This window comes from Manacus candei, unplaced genomic scaffold (assembly GCF_025592945.1).
Source record: "Manacus candei isolate 608988 ecotype Guabito, Panama unplaced genomic scaffold, ASM2559294v1 h1tg000014l, whole genome shotgun sequence".
Lineage (NCBI taxonomy): Eukaryota > Metazoa > Chordata > Aves > Passeriformes > Pipridae > Manacus > Manacus candei.
This window is the reverse complement of record NW_026138062.1, coordinates 2209431-2229650: the sequence shown is the minus strand read 5'-3', so window position 1 is coordinate 2229650 and position 20220 is coordinate 2209431. Positions and strand designations below refer to the sequence as shown.

At 36.7% G+C, this 20220-nt stretch overlaps 1 protein-coding gene across 2 annotated transcripts in view; it reads left to right on the top strand.

The window, feature by feature from the left end:
* The window catches only part of PCCA (propionyl-CoA carboxylase subunit alpha), a 278565-nt gene that overhangs the window by 124599 nt on the left and 133746 nt on the right, over positions 1–20220 (top strand). For both annotated transcript variants that reach the window (XM_051780610.1, XM_051780611.1), the window contains exons 16-17: positions 297–372; positions 11033–11143. In XM_051780610.1, coding sequence (XP_051636570.1) covers positions 297–372; positions 11033–11143 — 187 coding nt within the window. The remainder of the gene's footprint in view (positions 1–296; positions 373–11032; positions 11144–20220) is intronic.

The following is a 20220-nucleotide window of genomic DNA, read 5'->3' as shown; positions in this document are numbered from 1 at the left end:
AGGAGAGTAAACTTGGATATTGAACCTTTGCTCTGATTTTTCTGGGAGCTTGTTTAAATGATTAAATTTGTATGAAGGAGAAATGATTGGCCTTCTTTGAGTGAATGGGTTAAGATATCTTAGTTTTTTCTTGATGTTTCAGGGAGCCTCTGAAGCACAGATACAGTAATGTGCAAGAAAGGGTTTTGTGACTGCAGAAGTTCTGCAAATCATTTTCATTTTTAAATGCTATTCAGATTCTAGAGGCAAACATTTAGTTTCTAGGTGACGTAAATACCTTTTTTTTTTTTCTTTAGCTGATTACCTATGGCTCTAATAGAGCTGAAGCACTGAAAAGAATGGAAGAGGCTTTGGACAATTACGTAATTCGAGGTAACTAGAGAAATTTGGATTCCTAGTGTGGTAGGCTGTCATCTATTTCAAGAAAACAGCTTGAAAATGTAGTAATTAGCAAATTGAGTAAAGTTCCTGCTTCTTAAGTGCAAATTAAAATGGGAGAAGCTTGTGTTAATTAAGCTGAGAAGATACATCAACTGTAAAGAGCCAATTTTTCATCCATTTTTTTCTTTGAATATTATGAGATAAATATTTAAATAATTTCCTTAAACTCATAGTTCTCACAGAATGGTAGCATATAATTGATTTATTATGTTGTAGAGGGGAAAAAAGGCCACTGTACTGTAAGAACTTTAAAGTAGTTGCCATTTTATAGGAGTTATGTATATTGATAGTAGATATCACAATGCAGTATTTAATTGTGTATGTATATATTTTTCTTATTTTCAAGGTAATTGTTTAGGTTTGGGCAAATACAGATGCAGACTGTTGGCCAGCATGTGTTTCAGCTCTTGCTGGCTGACTGCGTAGGAGATGTAGCTGTTCTTCCAGCCTTTCCAAGCAGCAGGGGTGAATCAACCCTGACCCTTTCGTTCTTACTAGGTTTTAGTGAGGGAGGTCATGGTTTGTGTGGGAAAAATCTTTAGGTCTTCCTTATGGAAAATAGGAAGGACACAACTCAGGATAAGAGAGGTAAAAATTTCTGTAAAAGTTTCTGTAAAACTTGGTTTGGCTTTAATGCTGGCTGCTGAATACTACAGATGCCGTATCATACTTGAAAGATTTATATATCTAGGGGAAAATGAACAGCCCTCTACAACAGGGTAGCTAGATACATGGTAGAATTGGCCATTGTAAATGAACTACTAACTCTAAAGTGGGTTTTATATTGGTGCAACTCGAGCCATTAGGCTATTGCAATACAATGTGCTGATGTAATCCCCTGCTGTATAACAGCTGAGTAAATTTATATGACAGAGAAATTTATACCGCTGTAGTTGACTGATGTGAGGTGGGATTTTTTTTGGTGTTGTTTTTTGTTGGTGTTGTTTTTAACAGAAACAGGCTCTGGATTCACACTGAGTTGTATTAATAGCAAGTGATGCTTAGAGGTATTATATTTAATGAGAATATTGCAATTGTGTGGGAAGCATCATTTTTTATTGTGTACTATAATGTGGGATGGAACCTGATCATTTGTCCTTAGGTGTTTTACACAGATGTGTATGTAGCTAATAACAGTTCCACAGATATATAAATGCCTTTAAAGGATGTGACACTTTACACCAGAAAAGTACTAATTTGTATTCTTGAGGTTTTTACAGTCTTTTTATTAGTGTGCATGTATGCATTTGTGTTCACTTCTGATATCTCTGTAGTATTTCTATCTGAAAAAAGCTCTTAATCTATTAAATATATTGAAAGAGATAATACATGGACTACAGGGAGGGAATGTTTTCTTTTTTAAAGTACTGCAAAGCACAAAATGAAATGTACCATACATTTCAAAAGTAGATGAATTTTCAGAACACATTTTTACTTGTAGTGGCTAGTGGTTTCTATTTGAAAACCAATGGGATTTTTGTGTAGTTTTAAACAGCTGATAGTTTCTTCTCAGCGTTCAGTTGAAATGGAAAATTTGTGGATAATATAGTATGTTTGACCTGTGATTCTTGATAGTGTAATTGGTAGAAACTGTCCAGTCTGTAATGTTCTAAACTGCATTGATGTGTGCAGAACTCCTTTTTTTCTAAAATGATTGTGCATGATTTTACTTTAAAATGTTAGGTGGTATGTAACACAATATTAAACCACCTTGATCTTATGTAAAGTGCCTTACATGAACCTTTTTCCATAACAGAGTTTTTGTCAGTAAAAGACACGAAATAGTTTTTAATCTAGTTTTGAAATTACTTGGTTTTATGTTTGAATAGCAAGCTTGTACATAACTAGAGATTACTGTAGTCTTCCTGAATAGTGTGCTTCAGATTCCTATTTCAGAACACAGCCCTCTTGCCCTCCTGATTTCCTGGGAAGCAGCATTTATGTTTGTATTGTGTTTTAGAGACTGTGTGTTTTTTCCCTGTAAGTTATAAGTCTCTTCTGAGTTACAAAGCATTTTAGTTAAGTAATACCAGCTGAAGTCAGTGTCAGTTGTACTGATAATGTACACTGTGAGAATTTTAGATTTAAATTCCCAAGGATTGCAATTTCCATAAACAAAGATGCTTGTTCACTCACATAGGGTGGGAATGGGATAGGGTGACTGGGTAACAGGTCAAGGACCATGTAGTGGGTAGCTTAGGGACTGCTAATGGAGAATGGAGTCTTTCCCATCACTTCTGTGTCACCAGTTCAAAGCAGGCAAAAGTTGGTAAGGACTTTTAGTCACTACTGTTTCGATAGTTGCTTACTGACCTGCGTGAAATCAGTGGTTTTTATCCAGTTCTTAGAAGACAAGTGTCCTCTTGGAGCAAATGCCACTGTATAATATCATTCATGGCGGTCCCATTAGAGAATCCAGGACTGAAGTAGCACAATGACCCTCCAGGAGGGTGACTCATCCAGGCTGAGTTGAGACATGCTGGCAGCGTGAAATGCAAGGACTTTGCTGTATGAGCAAACATTCAGTTTCTACTGCTGTGACTTTAAGATATCCACAAGTTACCCCATTGCTTTTTAGCTCCATTCAGCTTACAGGGAACAAGTCCTCAGACTACAGTCTTTATTGACTTGTTTTCTAGGACCAGATAGTACCTGGCCTTGAATTCGTGGTTTAGCTGTCCTTCCCGGTTAGATCTGCCTGACAACATCATGAAGGAAATCAATTAAATTAAAAAAAAGTAGTCTAATATTTGTAAAGAAAGCAGACTTAAGCAAAATTTGACTTAAGGAACCAAGGCTGCATCATATAGTGCCTGTAGTAGCAGTATCTTCATTATAAATGTTGAATAAATCAAATTGGGATATTTGCAACAATACTGTGCCCTGAAAATGCCTGTTGCCTTAACACTTTATTACGTTTTTGGCTGGTGACAACTTGTGCACACTGAAATAAGAAATAATATAGTCTCTTCATTGGTAGATTCTAAAAGTGTGACTAACTCAAGACTGCGTCAAGATAGATTAAATGTGGTCATGGGAATGTAATCTCCATCTTTTTCCTCCAGTGTAATATCTCCATTGTTATTAACGGGAGTAGATGAAAGTCTAGGATAGCGCTTTTTTCAGTTGTGTATTGGATTAAATGATCTCTTGAGGTTCTTTACAGTCTAAATTGTTCTGACTGGAACTGACTCCTCTGTTGAGACTTCTGAATCAGAAAGGATCTAAGTAGGTAGCATTTTTATCTCTTGGTCTTCCAGTGTAGTTCAGGGATGATTCATGTTAAGGGTCCAACCCAGATTTGTCTGAAGAAGATGTGCTTCTTGTTTTGTCCAGTAGTTACTGGAGAATTTGTGAATACTCAAAAGTTGGAGATGCCAGTCAAGCACAGAGGCACTGCTGCTCATCAGGATTAGGCACAAATTGTTTCCTGTGAGCATGGGCTGTCGTTAGTAGTTCATCTCTCTTATTTTATGATACTTTTTTCAGAAACTTTGTTTTGCTTTTCTGTTTAATTTGAATAACAGAAATAGGGTGTTGAAAGAATGCCTCTCAATGTATCTACTGTGTGTGTAGACATGATATGGTATGATTTCCTTCTCAGTTTTTCTAAAATTTTAGCATATGTTTGTCATGTATTTTCTGATGCTGCATAATGTGTTCATTTCACAGAATCAACCAAGTTGAAAAAGACCTCTGAGATTTAGTCCAGCCTTTTACCTGACACCACCTTGTCAAAGGCGTATGTAAAATCCAGTATGAAGTTCTGGAAAGTTTATTCATGAATGTTGTTTTTATTTATTTAGATAAAAGAAATGATTATGCTTATGCAGCAAGTGGAACTGATTATTAATTCACTAGAGGTCTGATGGACAGATAGCTCATATCCTTGGGTGCAGAGATTCCTGTAATCTTTCCTTTGACCTCTGTTCGCTTTTTATCTTCCCTGTGCATTCAAATGTAAAGCAGTAACATGAAATTAACAGTCTTTGTGTCAAGTCAACTGTTCTCTGAGTTCCTGCTTGCTATGTGGAGAGAGCAATGTAGTAGACCATTTGAGAGAAAGAAGAGTGGAAAAAGGAACATCTGAGGAAAGCATAAGCAGCAGATAGAGCAAGAAGGAGTAGAAATGAGGGGGAAATAAGGGAGCCACCAGCTGGGAATGGAGAATCGTCCAGCGTAGGGTAAAAGAGCAAACATAAAATAGAAAAGAGAAAAGTGGTAAATAATTGTGGTGAATGTCTGAGGGGAAGGGGAATATAGAAGTTAACTCTGATATGAGGGGAGACCTGCCAGAACAGTGGCAGCAGAACTGTTGTCTTGAGTTTTGGCAACCATAAACATTAACTGGGAGGAAAAAGAGTGCTGTGCTTAGTGTTCTGAGAAGGGCTTGGCTTTCCAAGAGTCACAGAATGGGTCAGGTTGGAAGGGCCCACAGTGGGTCATGTGGCCCAACCTCCCTGGATCATCCTAGAGCACAAGAAAAAGCCCTCAACTTTAATTTTAGTATTTTATAATTTATTTCAAATAATTTAATTTCAGATACAAAACTTTTCACAATAAACTTTATTTTGGATCCAAACATCATAAAGTACTGAATGATTTTGTTTTAACTTAAAAGGCTTATCTCAATGGCAGTATACTTGTAAGTTTTACATTCTCCTGTATTCTGATCCCATGGAAATATGCAAGTGTGCTCATTGGTATTGTGAACAAAACAATCTTTGTGTGTAAGCCTATTTAACTGCAAAACTGCATATAGTGTTTGTTCTTAAAAAAGAAATGAACCTTGTTTTTTCTGGTTGTGCTTTTGAAAAGTGCTGCAACAGGTCATACAACTGAACTGTGGAATTTCCCTTTTGCATAGCAGAGGTAACACACTGGTACATCTGCAAGAGTATTTGTGTTCTCACCTTTGCAATAGGGACCAGCAGGTTCCCAAGTGTATCAGTATGGAAACTGAAATTGGAGAAGGGAAAGAATCAAGTTTAGGTTGAAATCATTAGAAAGGACCATTTCAGGATGCTTAGTAGCATCAGCTTGGAGTTCAGATGGTAGCATGAGGGAAGATGCTGCTTCTGTTTCTCTTCTTCTTTTCTTAAGCCAGTGACAAGGGAGGGAGTGGGAATGGCAACTTGTCAGTGGAATGTTATGGTGTGTAATTTAGGAAGGGTTATAGTTTACTGCTGTCCTGTGGAAAAGAAAGAGGGAAGAACAATTGAAGTACAGGTAAAAGAGGAAGGCAGTCTTATTGGTGCAGAATAGAAAAATAAGGTACCTTTTCTGTCACGTAAGTTTTTGTTTTTGTTTGTGTGGTTTTTTCTCTCTTTTATTAAGGGAAAAAGACTTGTGGCAGTGAAAAACAAGAAATGCAATGTGCCAGGTTGAGGAGTCATTGAAAGACAAGTGCTATTATTTCTAGTTATGGCACTTAGGGTTAAAGTTGTCCTAGTGTTCTATTCCCCATCTTTAGAGTAAAAGGATGGCTGAGGAGAGGATGATGGCAGAATGGCCATTCATTTTCTTTCACTTGTTCTTGACAAAGCCTGCTTAACTTCTGCTTCCAATTATTCTACTGATTCAAACATTCATATGTGTTTGCTAATCCTGTAAATAATGGTCTGCTTACTCTTGCTAAGAAGTTCAGAACTACATGCAGTACAAAATCTAGTTTCAGTTTGAACTTGTTTTTTTACAGTAGGATATTACCATATATTATCTGCTTTTACCCCTTTATTCTGAGTTCTGTGATCTCCAGACCTGAATATCTGAAAGAATTGTTGTTTTAATTGAAATACATGTTCAGCTCTGAGGGTCAGTGCTGTAATGATACGATGTGAGAATTTTATGTGGATGTTTGTGTATTAAAATTACAAAGCTAAAAACTCTATTTTTCTTGCTTTTGGGATGGGACTTTGTATGCATATAGCCTGCTCTGAAGTGAATTGTAGCAAAACACAAACTTTGAAAGACAATTAAACAGTTCAATGTTGAGGGTTTGGGGGAATATTATGAAAACTTTTGGAATTGCAAATGTGGAGGCTAGCTGGGTAGTAATAATGGACTTGAGAAGTTCATGTGTTGAAAGTAAGTGGTGTTTTCATAGTCTATGCAAATCGGATAATGTTCTTGTTTTAAGTGGACAGTAATGTAATCAGTGTTTCATAATGCTCAGTGTAGAGCTTAGTTAATATTTTTTTAATATTTTGTTTATAGAAACAGGATGCCTTCTAAGCTTCATCACATTTATTCTTATTGAGCATTTAAATTGTTGAGGGATAATTTAGCTTTGCTGGATTTTTAAAAAGAGAAACCTCTACTACTGTACTCCACACGTTGGTTTTGCAATCAGTATGTATGCAGATAAAGTTACTTCTGTTCCACTTAGTACAATTTGAAATTATCAGCAAGTTAAGTCTGCTCAACTGCTTATCTACAGAGAGGCATGTAGTACTCCAATTAAGTTTGTGGATAAATGCAGATTTGTGTTTGCAGGCATCAAGATGACAGAAGCTTAATACTGTAAAAAGGCTAATCAACACTGAATATGTTTAGTGTCAGTAAATATTTATAGTGAAAACATTGCCTATGGTTTTGTGCCTTGGCATTCCAACTTCTGATTTTTAGTGAGTAAAAATGTGGTGTGATATCCTTTTCATAAACCTACTATAAAATTAGTTTTCTATAAAATGGATTTTATTATTGTGTTGCTGTTTTCTTGTGAGTACAGCTTAGGAGTTAGGCTACATTTTGTAAGTTAGTGAAAAATCTGGTATACTTAGAGTTTTTAAGGCAGAGAATGAGGAAGGGAAAGAGGCAAGATAGAGACAGGCAGTACGGAGAGTAATTTCTTCTGATTCTAATTTATTTTTTTTTAATGAGGGCTTCTTCAAACAGGGGTTGCTAATAAGCTTTGGGGAACAGTGTGATTATTTAGTGTGTTCCTGTATTCATTAGGCAATAACTACAATTTAACTGGAAAATTAATGGAACCTCAGGATACATATTTTATATAAAGCATATGAATATATAATTTTTAAAACTTTCATTAGATCTCCAGAAGTTAAATGCTGATGTGCTCTCTTTTAGAAGTGTATTCTGGAAAATGGTGTGTAAAAATTGAAAACCAAGAGGTATATCTTAAACTGAGCTTCTACTGATGTAATGTTTTATGAAGAATACAACCAAGTGAAATGAAACAATAGAGGTACAAGGAACAGTGATTATTATTTTTTATTGTATTTTGACTTAAAGGGAAGAAGAATATAACTGTAACTGCAGTTCTGCATCAGTCTTAACGTAAAAAAGATGGTGCTGAAGTGAAATTTTGTTTTCTGGGGGGAAATAAATTGATATAGTTAAGGATTTTGTTTGTTTGTTGAAAATGTCATGGCTTGTCACGCTAACAAATGTGATTTTGTTCCTGGCAGACTGTAGACCTGGTCAAGAAAAAGCAAAATTCCCTGAAAACCACTGCAACATAAATACAATATACTTCAGTTTAGTGTCTAACTTTGCATGAAATAAGCACTGCCTGTTAGCCTCTGTTTGATCCTGTGAGAGTGTGAGGCTAATGTCTGGCCAGTGTTTTGGAAGCAGCAGGTAGTCAGGAGCAAGCTGCTCTAGGGGTCCATATTTCTGTAGCCTAGCAGTTACTTACACACAGATGGAGACCTTATGAACTTTGACAGAGGTCACGCTAAATTGCAAATCTAAAACTTCTAGACTTCTGAAGGATTACACTGGTACTTTTTTTTTTAAAAAAAAACCCCGTATGATTTGGAATATCACTAAAGGTATCAACTTAGTCTTGAGAAGCAGATCAACCATGCAGTCATTGCTCACATAATGATCACAGGGACTGATAAAGATAGCCTTTCTTGATACTTTAAAGGGAAACTTGTGTATTAAATTTTTAGTTTGCGTATGTAAAATATATGTCATATTGCTTCCCAAGCACCTAGGCTTGTCTGTTTAACTTATTAGAGGAATTTTGAAGTTTAAAAACATTACAGAGGCCTCTGTTTTTTTGGTGCACACGAGTTGGAAATAATTAAAAATACTCATAGTACTTTTTTGATTTTTAGGTCTTTTTGGGCAGTCAGTTGAGAAAACAAGCTCTGTCATCTGTCATCAACCATCGTCTCACCAGGGATCTTATAGCAGTTAAGGAAAGAAAAATGTGAGATGATCTGGTTACACATTGTAGCATGTTTAAATCCTGGATTCAAAGTTGGGCAGTGTTGAAAAGCTCCTCATTGTCTTTGAATTATAGTCCTGAATCTGTGCTTGATAGATAAAGTCTCTCTGATATTTCAAGTTACTGTTCAAATCAGAAATTTTGTGGGGAATTTTAGCAGCCAAAGCCAGACGTTCTTTGTTTCTGAGTTATAGTCATTTAGCATAAGATTTTTAATTTTTTTTTGCTTAGTGGAGTTGCAGTGTGAGTTTCATTCAGTGTTTATGAAATCAGGGTCTGTGAATGATTATTTATGTTGCAGGCAACAAAAGGAAGCTGATCTTTTAATCAAATGGACAAATTTTTATCATGTCATCATTGAACTAGTTCTGTAATGTGCTACTTAATGGCTCATGAACTAGTCTCTAAAGCTGTGACTTCAGGATTCAATGAGACTGACGCAGTGTGTTGAAAGTGGTTTCAGTGATGACCACACATAGAGCTTGAAAATTCACACCAGCAGACTAGTAGGGGAAGAAAGCCTTGAAACTGTTTGAACTGGTCTGCATATAAAATAACAAGAATGTTGTTCATACTTCTAAACTGGAAAAACACAAGAAAAAGAAGTAGAAGGGCAAAAGAATTTCCTTCTGTAGCCACGGCACTTTGCATTTGTTGTGTTGCTATTATCTTTGCTGTGGTGAGATCTTGATAAAGGAAAAAATTCCAAATAACTTAATTTACAGTTGAAATACTTGAGTTTACAATGAATTATTATTCAGTGTTATTTAAAATTAAAGGTTTTAGAAAAAAGTGCAAATAACTTTGAGTCATGTCATCATTAATCATAATCATGTCATCACAATCATAATAACTTGTAAGTAAGCATATCTAAAGTTGAAGTTCAGAATTTTGTGGTTTACAAGAGATCTGAATGTGTAGATAGATTTTTACAAAATAAAAATGTTTTGTGATGTGCTCTGCATTTTCTACTTCATGGTGTGTAGCTAAAGCCAAAGTTCATATGACCTGGCAAACACAATGTGATTTGGGGTTACCTGTTCCTCTGACATTGAGAGGAAAGAATGTGAATTACTTTGTATTTCCTGAGGGATGAGAATGTGCCCAGCTGAGGTTGGATAACCTCTTTCCCATAGCAGCTTCCTCATTTCTCTGTACCTGGAATAGATCCACACCTGCAGCCACCCATGCGATGCTCCTGAACTGCATGTCTGTTTCAGCTTCCCTTAAGAAATATTAACGTATATGAGCCAGTGTTATTCTGTGTAATCATACTGGGATTGAACTCTCATGGCTCTTCAGATTTTCTGTTCAATCTCTTTCTAAAATTGAGAAGAAGGTGAGATAAAGATGGTGGTTTTCTTAGCTTAAACTTTTCTTATCTTAAACTTTCCCTTCACGTGTACTACCTGTGTGCTACTCTCTGAAGAGAAAGTATCTTCTTTTTGAAAATTATTTGCAGTAAGGAGAAGGCAATTTAAATGATCTATGGATTTTTTTTAATATTTTTTTTTTGCACCACCTTTCCTCTCCAAACTCCTATAAAGACTTCCTTGTATTTAGTATTACAGGGAAATAACTTTTAATGACCATCATATTCAGGCTGAGAAGTGGAATGAAAAGAGATGAAGAAATTCAGAAAAAATAAAGCAATATAATATTCAAAGAAATTAAAGGGCAAAGCTGGCTACAAAGGCTCTATAATAAATAATTTTTAAATTAAAGAAATAATTTTAGGGGGGGGGCAAATGCCTAGCAGGGTCATGGAGTAGTGCTAAAGGGGAACTGGGACATTCAATAAAGGAATTGACCAGGCAGGGTTGGATAAAGGTACATATGGAGGAAGCAATGAGTTTCTTTGTTCCACAGGAGTCTCTTATGAGTTACAAATTATACAAATGTTGTAAAATTATATGTTAAGTGGCAAAACTTTTTACTGTATTTCATTATTGTGATTGAGGTGTAGCATGGTGCATATCTTCCACACAGGAGTCATTGGAATCGAGTTAATATTTACTGTCATTAGCCATTGAAATGGCTAATCTGTCATTTCAAACAGATGGCTCTGGTCTTGCCTACATCTTCTAGAACTGAGCTAAAAGTCTCTTGATTGTGCTTACTGTCCCTGATTTAACTAGGCGTTTGAATTAGGCTTCATGAGGTGAAAATTTAGATTGTTTACTTTGATTAAACTGAGTGTTTAAGAGGGGTGTCTTGAGGCAGGAGCGAAACAAAACTGATAAATCTACATTAATTACATCAGTACTGTGGTATCAAAGTTGTGAACAAGTATTTATTCCAGAATAAGAGTTCATATTTTTATAAATTGTTTCCTAATGTACTTGTGATAATTGTTATCTGATTTTGTATTGATTTGCTTTTTGTTTTCAGGTGTGGCTCACAATATTTCTTTACTTCGAGAAGTGATCATCCATCCACGCTTTGTTCAAGGAGACATCAGCACTAAATTCCTTCCTGAAGTCTATCCTGATGGTTTTAAAGGTTTGTTCTATTTGGAAATGTTTCTTTTTTTCTTGAGCAGTGTTGTTTCTGATTATTACTCATTATCTTTTTAGACTGATAATGTTCCCAAATCAGTCATTACTTTTTCCTCAAATATTCCTATGCATACACATAATTAGAGTTTTTAAATAATGCATAACATAGGTGAAATAGTTAATGTCTTTATTTTCAAGAAGGAAGAATACATACTCCTAGTAAGTGAAATACACCCATAGTCAAGAAAAACAATTTGTATGTGATAAGAAATATGTAAAATAAACATAAATTCAATTCTGCCATGCTGTTGTGCTTCGTTACAGACAGTGCTTCTACTGTTAACTATAGTCAGGTAAAGTTTCTTTTTACTCAGCACTGTTGCTACTTCATTGAGTTTGTGCAGCATCTTCAGAATTGCCTTTTGGCACCTGTTGTTTTCACTGTAGACTTGTCTGGAGGATCTGGCATTTTATCAGAGTATTTCAGTAATCTGGTCTTATTACACACAGTAATGGGCATCACCTTGAAATTATTAACTTGTACGCTAGTTAACATAAACACAGATGCAAATGTTTCTTTACAACATCCTAAACTACTCAGTTTCAAAGTGTTTAACAACTGTTGGTATATAAGTAAACAAATAGACTGGCTTCCTTTCACAAGGATCAAATTTTAAAAGGTTGTCTTCTCTCTTAACCACTCTGCTCTAGATGCTTTCTTGACCTATGTGGTCAGAGACTCAGTCCTTCCATACAGATATCTCACCTTTGCTGGCATTCATCAGGCAGAATATCTTCCTTATTTAAAAAAAAAAGAAGACAATGTTAATAGTTCATCATTCATGGGTCCTTTATGAATCCCATGGAGATTCTTTTTCGTCCAGTCATCATTAATCCAATGTGGCAGAACCCTCATCCGACTTTGGAGACAGCACTGCCAGATTGGCAGTCACTGGACATGACTGGCACCTTGCCAAATTCTAGTCTCATTAAGAAGCAGAACAGATTTTTCTTACCTCAGGACTATGAGTTCGTGGATGACTAATCTTTGCACCAGAACTACTTTATATCATGATGTAATTGGCAACTCCGTGTGTAATACAGTCCTACATGTGGGATTAATGTGTCCAGCTTGTTATTGGCTCCTAAGACCACAGCAACAGGCCTTAGTCACCTTGAGTGGCAGTAAGCTTGTGATGGTTCAAGCTGAAAAATTCCTTTGTTATCTTTACTAAAGTGTACTTAACTAATCTTGGGGTAGCTCAGCTGGCTTCCATCCAGCATAGACTCAAGGGTACTCTGATCACCTGCTCTGAAGGCACAGTGCTGCTGTAGCTAGTCTCTCTCCCTTCTCTGACATGTCAGTACAGAATCTCATGTTCTGGGACTCTTCAGTCCTTTTCCTGAGCAGATTCAGTTCTTTAAACCACCATAAAAACTGCATCATTTTTTTACTGTTGCTGCTTTTGTTGGGGTAGTTTTTTTGTAACTTACTGGGTTGATTTATCTCGTGAAGGAATCTGGTGAACTTCAGTGGATGTGCAAAGTCAGTGGCAAGCTCAGAATGGGGAGAGGGGAATATAGGACAAAGGCAAGGATGCAGGTGTCGGATAGGTCCATACCGTGTTATGAGGGGGCAGCCTCACCTGACACTCAACTAGGAACAATAAAAACATAAACCAAACAGTAGTATTGTATTAACAGATTCTTAAAGATAAGCTTTTGCTCTAGACACCAGAAGACACAAGAAAAGATATTATGACAGTTAAGAATAGAAACTTATGGATGGCACGTGTGAAATGAGTAGACTTTGATCCTGCTGTTTGAAAAGTCTTGCTCATCTCCTTCCATGTATCAAACATGAGCATACATTAGCCTTCTTAGTGATAAAAAAATGCATGCATTGCATTGTATTTCAAATCAGGAGTACTTAGTCATGAATACTGGTTCAAAGCTCTCCAAAGTAATTGATAGCCCTTTTAATGATGTAGTTTGCACTGGAGACTTCTGGCTTAAAAAAAAAATTGGTCAGTTGAATTCGAGGATATTTTTTCAAGTACCCACTAAAAAATCTTTCTACAAATCCACAGACTCAAATGGGAACTGCTGAAGGCAAGCAAGGGTGCAGATGATGGGTAGAAGCTCAGCAACAGAAGCAAAGGCAAAAATTAACTTACGTTTAAGTTCTCTAGTCACTTCAACTAAGTTTATAAGTACCCAGGGTAAACTTTGGTAGAAGGACTTGAAAATTTACGTAGCTTCATATATCTTAATATTGTTTATAAAAGATGATAACTGTAGAAAAAGATCTGGAATAATAATCTGAAAAATTAGAGCAATGCATAGCCAGTGTAGATTCGGAAATACTTAAAAATATGTACTGTTATTAACAGTAGGAATTTATACCAGAAGTGTTTTAAATTTGGAAAACTTAAGAAATAAAACAATTTCAGTAGAGATATGTGCGATATTAATAGCACAATTGGTGTGTTTCTTTTGTAAACTGTACAACTGCCACTGTTGGTCTACATTGATAAGTAATGAATGTCAGCTGTGTTCTCTCTGGTGACTGCATGAAGTACTGGCCCATTTCTTATGTGCATTTTTCTTCAAATACAAATACTAACTTTAGTCTTAAGAATAAAACAATAAATGCTTTGTTTTCCAGTCTCATTTTCAAGGGTTCCATTATAAATCCTTTATTAGAAGACTTCTACTGTAAGATAAGAAAAATTGAATTATTAGAAGTATCTTGGCTGCTTTTCCATTAACCTGCGATGCCCACTTCAAATTACATCTGGAATGGGAATGTTTAGTAATTTTCATGATTAGAGTTTAACTCTTTCTTCCCTTCCTTAAGTAAACAGTCATTAACAAACCCAGTTTTTTTATTCTAAGTTATTTTAAAATAATAGCCATGTGGAAACAAACCTTGTGCAAAGTATGATTAGTGTGGGAAAGCAGCTACTTTTGGTGTCTGTGTGAGGGTGGATGGGCAGAGGGCTGGCTGGCAGTAGGTTAACTGTAGTGGGTTATTGCTCTGAGCACACATGCTTGTTTTGGGAGGAGTGCAGATCTGAGGGTGAGTGCAGCAACACTGATTAGGTCAGGTGACACAAATACATCTGTCTTAGAGTGGCTTCCAAACACTTTGCTTATGGAAAAAAATGTTTGCCAACCATGCAGGAGTCGGACGCACTGTCCGACAGCTTCCAAACAACCTGGGAAGACTGTACTTCCTAACCTTCCTGGTGAGAAAGGAATACACTATCTATTATCCCTATTTTATGGGCACAGAAACTATCTCTGTTTTCACAAAGATCCAAGAGGTGTCTTTGACAAAGAACAAATTAAACTCAAGGATCCTTAGTTTAATACCCCCATTCATCAGATTATTCTTTGTGGTTCAGTCTGTTTCACAGTTAATATTTTCCTGGATATCTTTTTTAATATTGAGATTTTTTTTTATGTTCCACTCTTTCTGATTATTAAATGATATTTCAAATATGCGGTCAGTCTCTTTGGGAGATGCATCATGTGCAAATGAAAAATGAGGCGTTTTCCAAGAGACTGTCACAAAAGTTACAGCAAAGTAAGTTAAAAAAAAAAAAAGTTTTTTACTTCCCCTCTTCTAGCATGTTTACTTCACTTGAGTAGAGAGGAAGAACAGAAATTCTGATGGACAGTCCTTTAGGTTAATCCTTTATATTTCCTATAGTGAAGGGAATAAAGAGGAAGCACCTCTCTCCTGAAATGGTGTATTGACTCCAGAGACTGTGTATGGGGTGAAGACGTTTAGATACATTGTGTTTGTCATAATTATAAGGATCGGAGGAAACTATTACTTTGCTTAACTCAGCACTTACTAAAGCACCTCTGGAGTACTCTGTCCAGTTTTAACCCCCTCATGCTTGTAAGAAAGATGGCAGTAAAAACCAAAAATGAGTAAGTCTAGTGAAGAGCCACAAGGGTGGTGCTGGGGCTGGAACAGACAATCTGTAAGGAGCATCTGGGACAATCGGTCTTGTTTTGCCTGGAAACAAGAAAGCTTAGGGTGGACCTAATGACAGGACCTCAGAGGATATTCCTAGGAATATAAAGCTACACTCTTCAGTGAATAGCACAGCAAGAGTCAGTGGTCGTAAATTTGAGATTTTTAAGACATGACTGCACAAACGTCTGAGCAACCTGTTCTGAATTTGCTGTTGAGATTGCTTGGTGGGAAGGGGGACACACGGTGAATAAACTAAAGGCCTCCCAAGATCCCTTCAACGTCAGTCATTCCATGATTCTCTTATGAGCAAAAGCACTATTTAGATGAATTGGGACTGCAAATATGACTTTTAAATTGAACTCTGGAGACTTTTGTTATTATTTGAAGGGAGTGAAATTCAGCTTCCCCTGTCTTGTGTTTCTGTTAGAAGAGGGAGGATGGTTGCTGTTGATTCTATGCATTTTCTCTTCACTAGAATCTAATCTTCGTCTTCATTTTATGAAGCTACTGGGTTGTAAAAAAGTTGACTTACCAGTTTATTTGATTTCTTTCTGGTAGGTGAGGCCAAAAAACCATTTCTTGGTGTGTCACTAATTCCTTTATAATTCAAAATAGTAGAGGTTTTGTTTCTGTATACTGTAGCATCCATCTTAGAAGTGATCATGAGTTCTCTGAGATATACTTCTTCACTATTCTGAGTGGTTTGAGATTGCTTACACAGACAGTATTGTCTGTCTTTTACTGTGACTATCTGGGTGGAACAGAGCTCTGCTCAACTTCACAAGAAATGAAACCCTTAATAATATTCAACTTTTTCTGTCTCAGCCTACCCCTGGTATACAAGCCATCTGTAATGGTCAACTTCAAAATCCATTGGGGAAAAAACTTGAGCCAAAACAGAACCTAGGAATGATACTAAACATTGCCAGCATTGGTATGGATCTGAATTATGCATTACACTTTCCATCTTACCCATTTTACTTTTAATTTTTAGTCTTCCCAATCAGAAAACAGTCACTCTTCAAGTATTAAGTAACAGACTGGGGCACATAACCAGGGCTTGTTTGTTTTGTTTTGTTTTTTCCCTGTAATTGATAGTAGGAAACACATTTCTAGGACAAAATGCAAATGAGACTGTTATGGGAAAAATGACCTTTTATGTAATTTAATTTGAAGTTGGTTATGTAAAGTAATTGCATGAACCTTTTTGACTCAGCTTGGGGGATACTGGGATAATATTGATTTAAGCAATCATAACATCAGGGAAATGAGAGAGAAATACATTTTGTTCTTGTCTTCCTTCTGACCAGGGTTCTCCTATTTAGTCCTAATAGATGTGTGCAGTCTAGTTTTAAATAATATGAACAACAGTGCTTCCACTCCTTCAGCTGTGACTTCATTTTGTAACCATTTTGCATTTACCTTATATAATTCAGCTCACTGGTGATAGTGATAATGCAGAAGTATATCCTAGGTTAAGCAGAGAGATTTGGGAGCTATCAGTTCCACGCTGTATTGTGGAGATGAAATCTCTGTGTAGCCCAGGAGTCTGCAGTGATGAGTAGGAGAGCGTGATGGCAGAACTTCCCATACTGGAAGCTGGGGAACATTTACTACTTACTTATTTCATTCCCTACCCAGGGGGCACTTGGACAACTGCTCTGAAGGTAGCTTTGTTACTTTTCAGATCCATCTGCATAGTCAACATGAAAGGCTGTTTTGTTATATCTTTATTGGTGGTGAATATTAACTTTATACCTCAAGACATCCTGAGGTGTGGGTTCTAAAGTAAAATAGTACTTGAAGGGAAACAAAGGTATTACTATCTGGGACATCTGTGTAGTTCTGAATATAGTAATGTAATTGAAAGTTTGACTCTAAAATTGTTTAGAATTCTGCTGAGCATAGCAGCAGAGCAAGAGCAGGCAGCAAGGGAAAAGGGAATGGATTTTAGAGAGCTAAGGTGAGGTACTGACAGCAGTCTGTCTTTTTAAATAAAGGTAAATTGCCATCTTTAGGAAGCAACCTTTAGTCGAACTTCTGATGTATGCCTCTAAAGTTATGCTAAGGACATTCTGTGGTAGGGTTGTATCTTTATTGCCAAAGACCAAAACCTAATTTTGATGCATTCCTATTAAAAGTTTATATTATCTCTCTGGAATTCCACATTGGATACTACAGTCATGACTGGTTTTCCACTTGCCACATCTATGCCACAACTGATGTAAATAGTGACAAATGGAGAAAGTGGATGAATATTTTTTCATGTTTGTAATAATGAAGAAATGAATGTAACTCTTGATCAGTTATTAACCTGTTTCAACTGACTGACCTTTGTTCACTGTTTGGAGTTTGATTTTTGTTGAACATATTAGGAGAAAATAGTTTTTGTGGCACAGCAAGCGCAAAAGCAGTCAGTGATTTTCATCAAAGATGAAGGTCATGCAATAAAACCTTTGAATTGGAATCTTTCTAGTTTTACCTTTTTCCTCTATATGAGTTGATACTAACAGTGTGTGTTGGAGCAGGTGGGAACATGCAGTTTTAGTCACATGATCTTGTCATGAGTGATAGGCAGGGGGACTGAAAAGCAAAGGCTTTAGGACAGATTCCTGATGGGTCTTTAGCTGAGACATGTAAACAAATCATCAATTTTAGATTCAGTGTTTGGAAAAAGTGATCTCAGATCTTATTCACTATGTGTAAATAATTGGAAAATTGGCACATTTCAGATCCAGATAGTTGATGTTGTTGCATTGTATAATTATATAAGGCTTATATATATATACATATGTGTGTGTATATATATATACAAATAGTACAAAAGTTCAATGTTTTTTGAGTTTTGCTGTGCAATCAGTTTTTCTAATAACTGGCAAAGGAAAGATCCAGTTTGTTTCTCAAGCCAGTTTCCCAACCTTTCAGCATTTGTATTTCTGCATGCATTTGTTGAAGTGAAGAGAGTTTCCATTTTAAGGCAGATAAAAAAATAATAAACACTGAGCAAAGGAAGTTGCAGTAATATTTAGCCATAATATGTTAATGTGGACTAAATTAAAAAGAGACTGATGCAGATTTGCTGGCTTTTGTTATTTTTAAATTTATATTTTTTGACCTATGATAACTCCTTTGTACTGTTAACTGGACTGTAAATGAGTGCATTTCCATCACTGTGGCATGATTGCATTGCCGAGGTGCTAAAGTAGGTTCTTTACCTGTCCTTATTTAATATGCCTAGTGAAATGATGGGTTCTGTGCTTTGAAGACATCCTTCTATGAAATTGTGGATTTGTTACTAAAAAGTCTATTCCAGTCCTTTTCAGCAGCCTCCATTTTGGATTTTCTTGAAAATTTTATTAGTCTTATTTTATGCTACTGATATAAATTGTCACTTGTTACTCACAAGTATTTTATTCTCCAGTACTGGGGAATGTGAATTTACATTACATGCCATAATGCTGAGGTGATGGGAGAGTGGAGATGTAGATTGGATCCGTGTAACTATTTCTCTGCTGCTGGACTGGAAGCAAATGTTTCCCCCTGGGCAGAGTTCCTCTGGGGCATACAGCCTTCTGAAGCTCTTCTCTCATCACTTCATGTTGAAATCTGTACTTGCCGTGGATGATGACATTCGCTGTGATATGTACACATAAAGCACTTTTTGAAAACTGTGTTATAACTATTGAGCTAAGTCTTTCAGTCTCAGCCTTGATCTTTTGTTAACTTTATTGTATAATTCCCCACTCTGACTTTGAAACACTCTTGCTTTCACCTGTACAAAATATCTCTCCAAGAATATAAGGTTTGCCTCTTTTTTTCATGACAACTCCGCTTTGCACTTTTTGTCCTGTTTTATGTCAGTTTTAGCTTCTTGCCGCTGCCTTCTGAACTGAGTACTTTGTTTGTCCTTTTGCTCTCTCTCATAGAATCATAGAATGGCTTGGATTTGAAGGAGCCTTAGAGATCACCTGGTTCCAACTTCCCTGTCACGGGCAGGGACACCCTTCACTAGACCAGGTTGCTAAGAGCTCCATCCAGCCTGGCCTTGAACACTGTCAGGGATGGGCAGCCGTCTCTCTGGGCAACCTGTTTCAGTGCTTTACAAAACTCACAGTGAAGAATTTTTTCCTGATGTCTAATCTAAACCTACCCTGTTTCAGTTTGAAGCCATTCCCCTTGTCCTGTCACTACATGCTCTTGTAAATAGTCTCTCTCCATCTTTCTGGTGGGCACCTTTCAGGTACTGGAAGGCTGCAATTAGGTCACGCTGAAGCTTTCTCTTTTCCAGGCTGAACAATCCCAATTCTCTCAGCCTTTCCTTATAGGAGAGGTGCTTCATCCCTCTCTAATCAACTTTGTGACGCTCACCTGGACTCTCGCATTACTCTTGGCCTCCTATTTGCCACCTTTTCATACCAAATGTGTGTTGTGTCATTTCTAAACTAAAGATGGGGAGGACAAAGTTCTATCACTGTGCTCTTTTAGCTGTTGAATGGGCAGTTGAAGCTCTAATTAACCTTCACTTTCTGGAACAAGAGGAGGCTGGGAGGAAACCTGCTTCCAGTCACCCTGGTTGCACCTTTTTGCACAAAGATTTGTTAGGTTGCCTGCTTTCAGATTTTAGGCTACTTTGAGCCACTTCCTGCTTATGAAGTGTCAAAGGTGACTTTGACTCTATGATTACACAAATGACACTAAATGACCCAGGGCTGACAAGTAGCATTATCCACATTTGTTTTTTGGGTTTATACTGTTGTGTTATCCCTTTTGCTTGGAAGATCTGTAGCTTTTGCCAGATAAAGTACTGAGGAAGAATGCTATATATTTTGAGTTCTAATGTACAAATGGATTCTTTACCAGCATGAGGCACAACATGTGAACTAGTGGCATTTCATTAACGGAAACAAGATGCTTGCAGCATCATTCAGTTTCTTTTCTTTCAGTTTTCAAATTGTTTTTAACAGATATACCAGTATTAGCAACTGGACTGATCTTTATGAAAGCATGCAGTTTAAACTCTGAAACTCAGAGGGTCTGCTATGCTAAGCCTCATCTTAATTGAGAGGGAAAAAAATGTAGCTTTCACA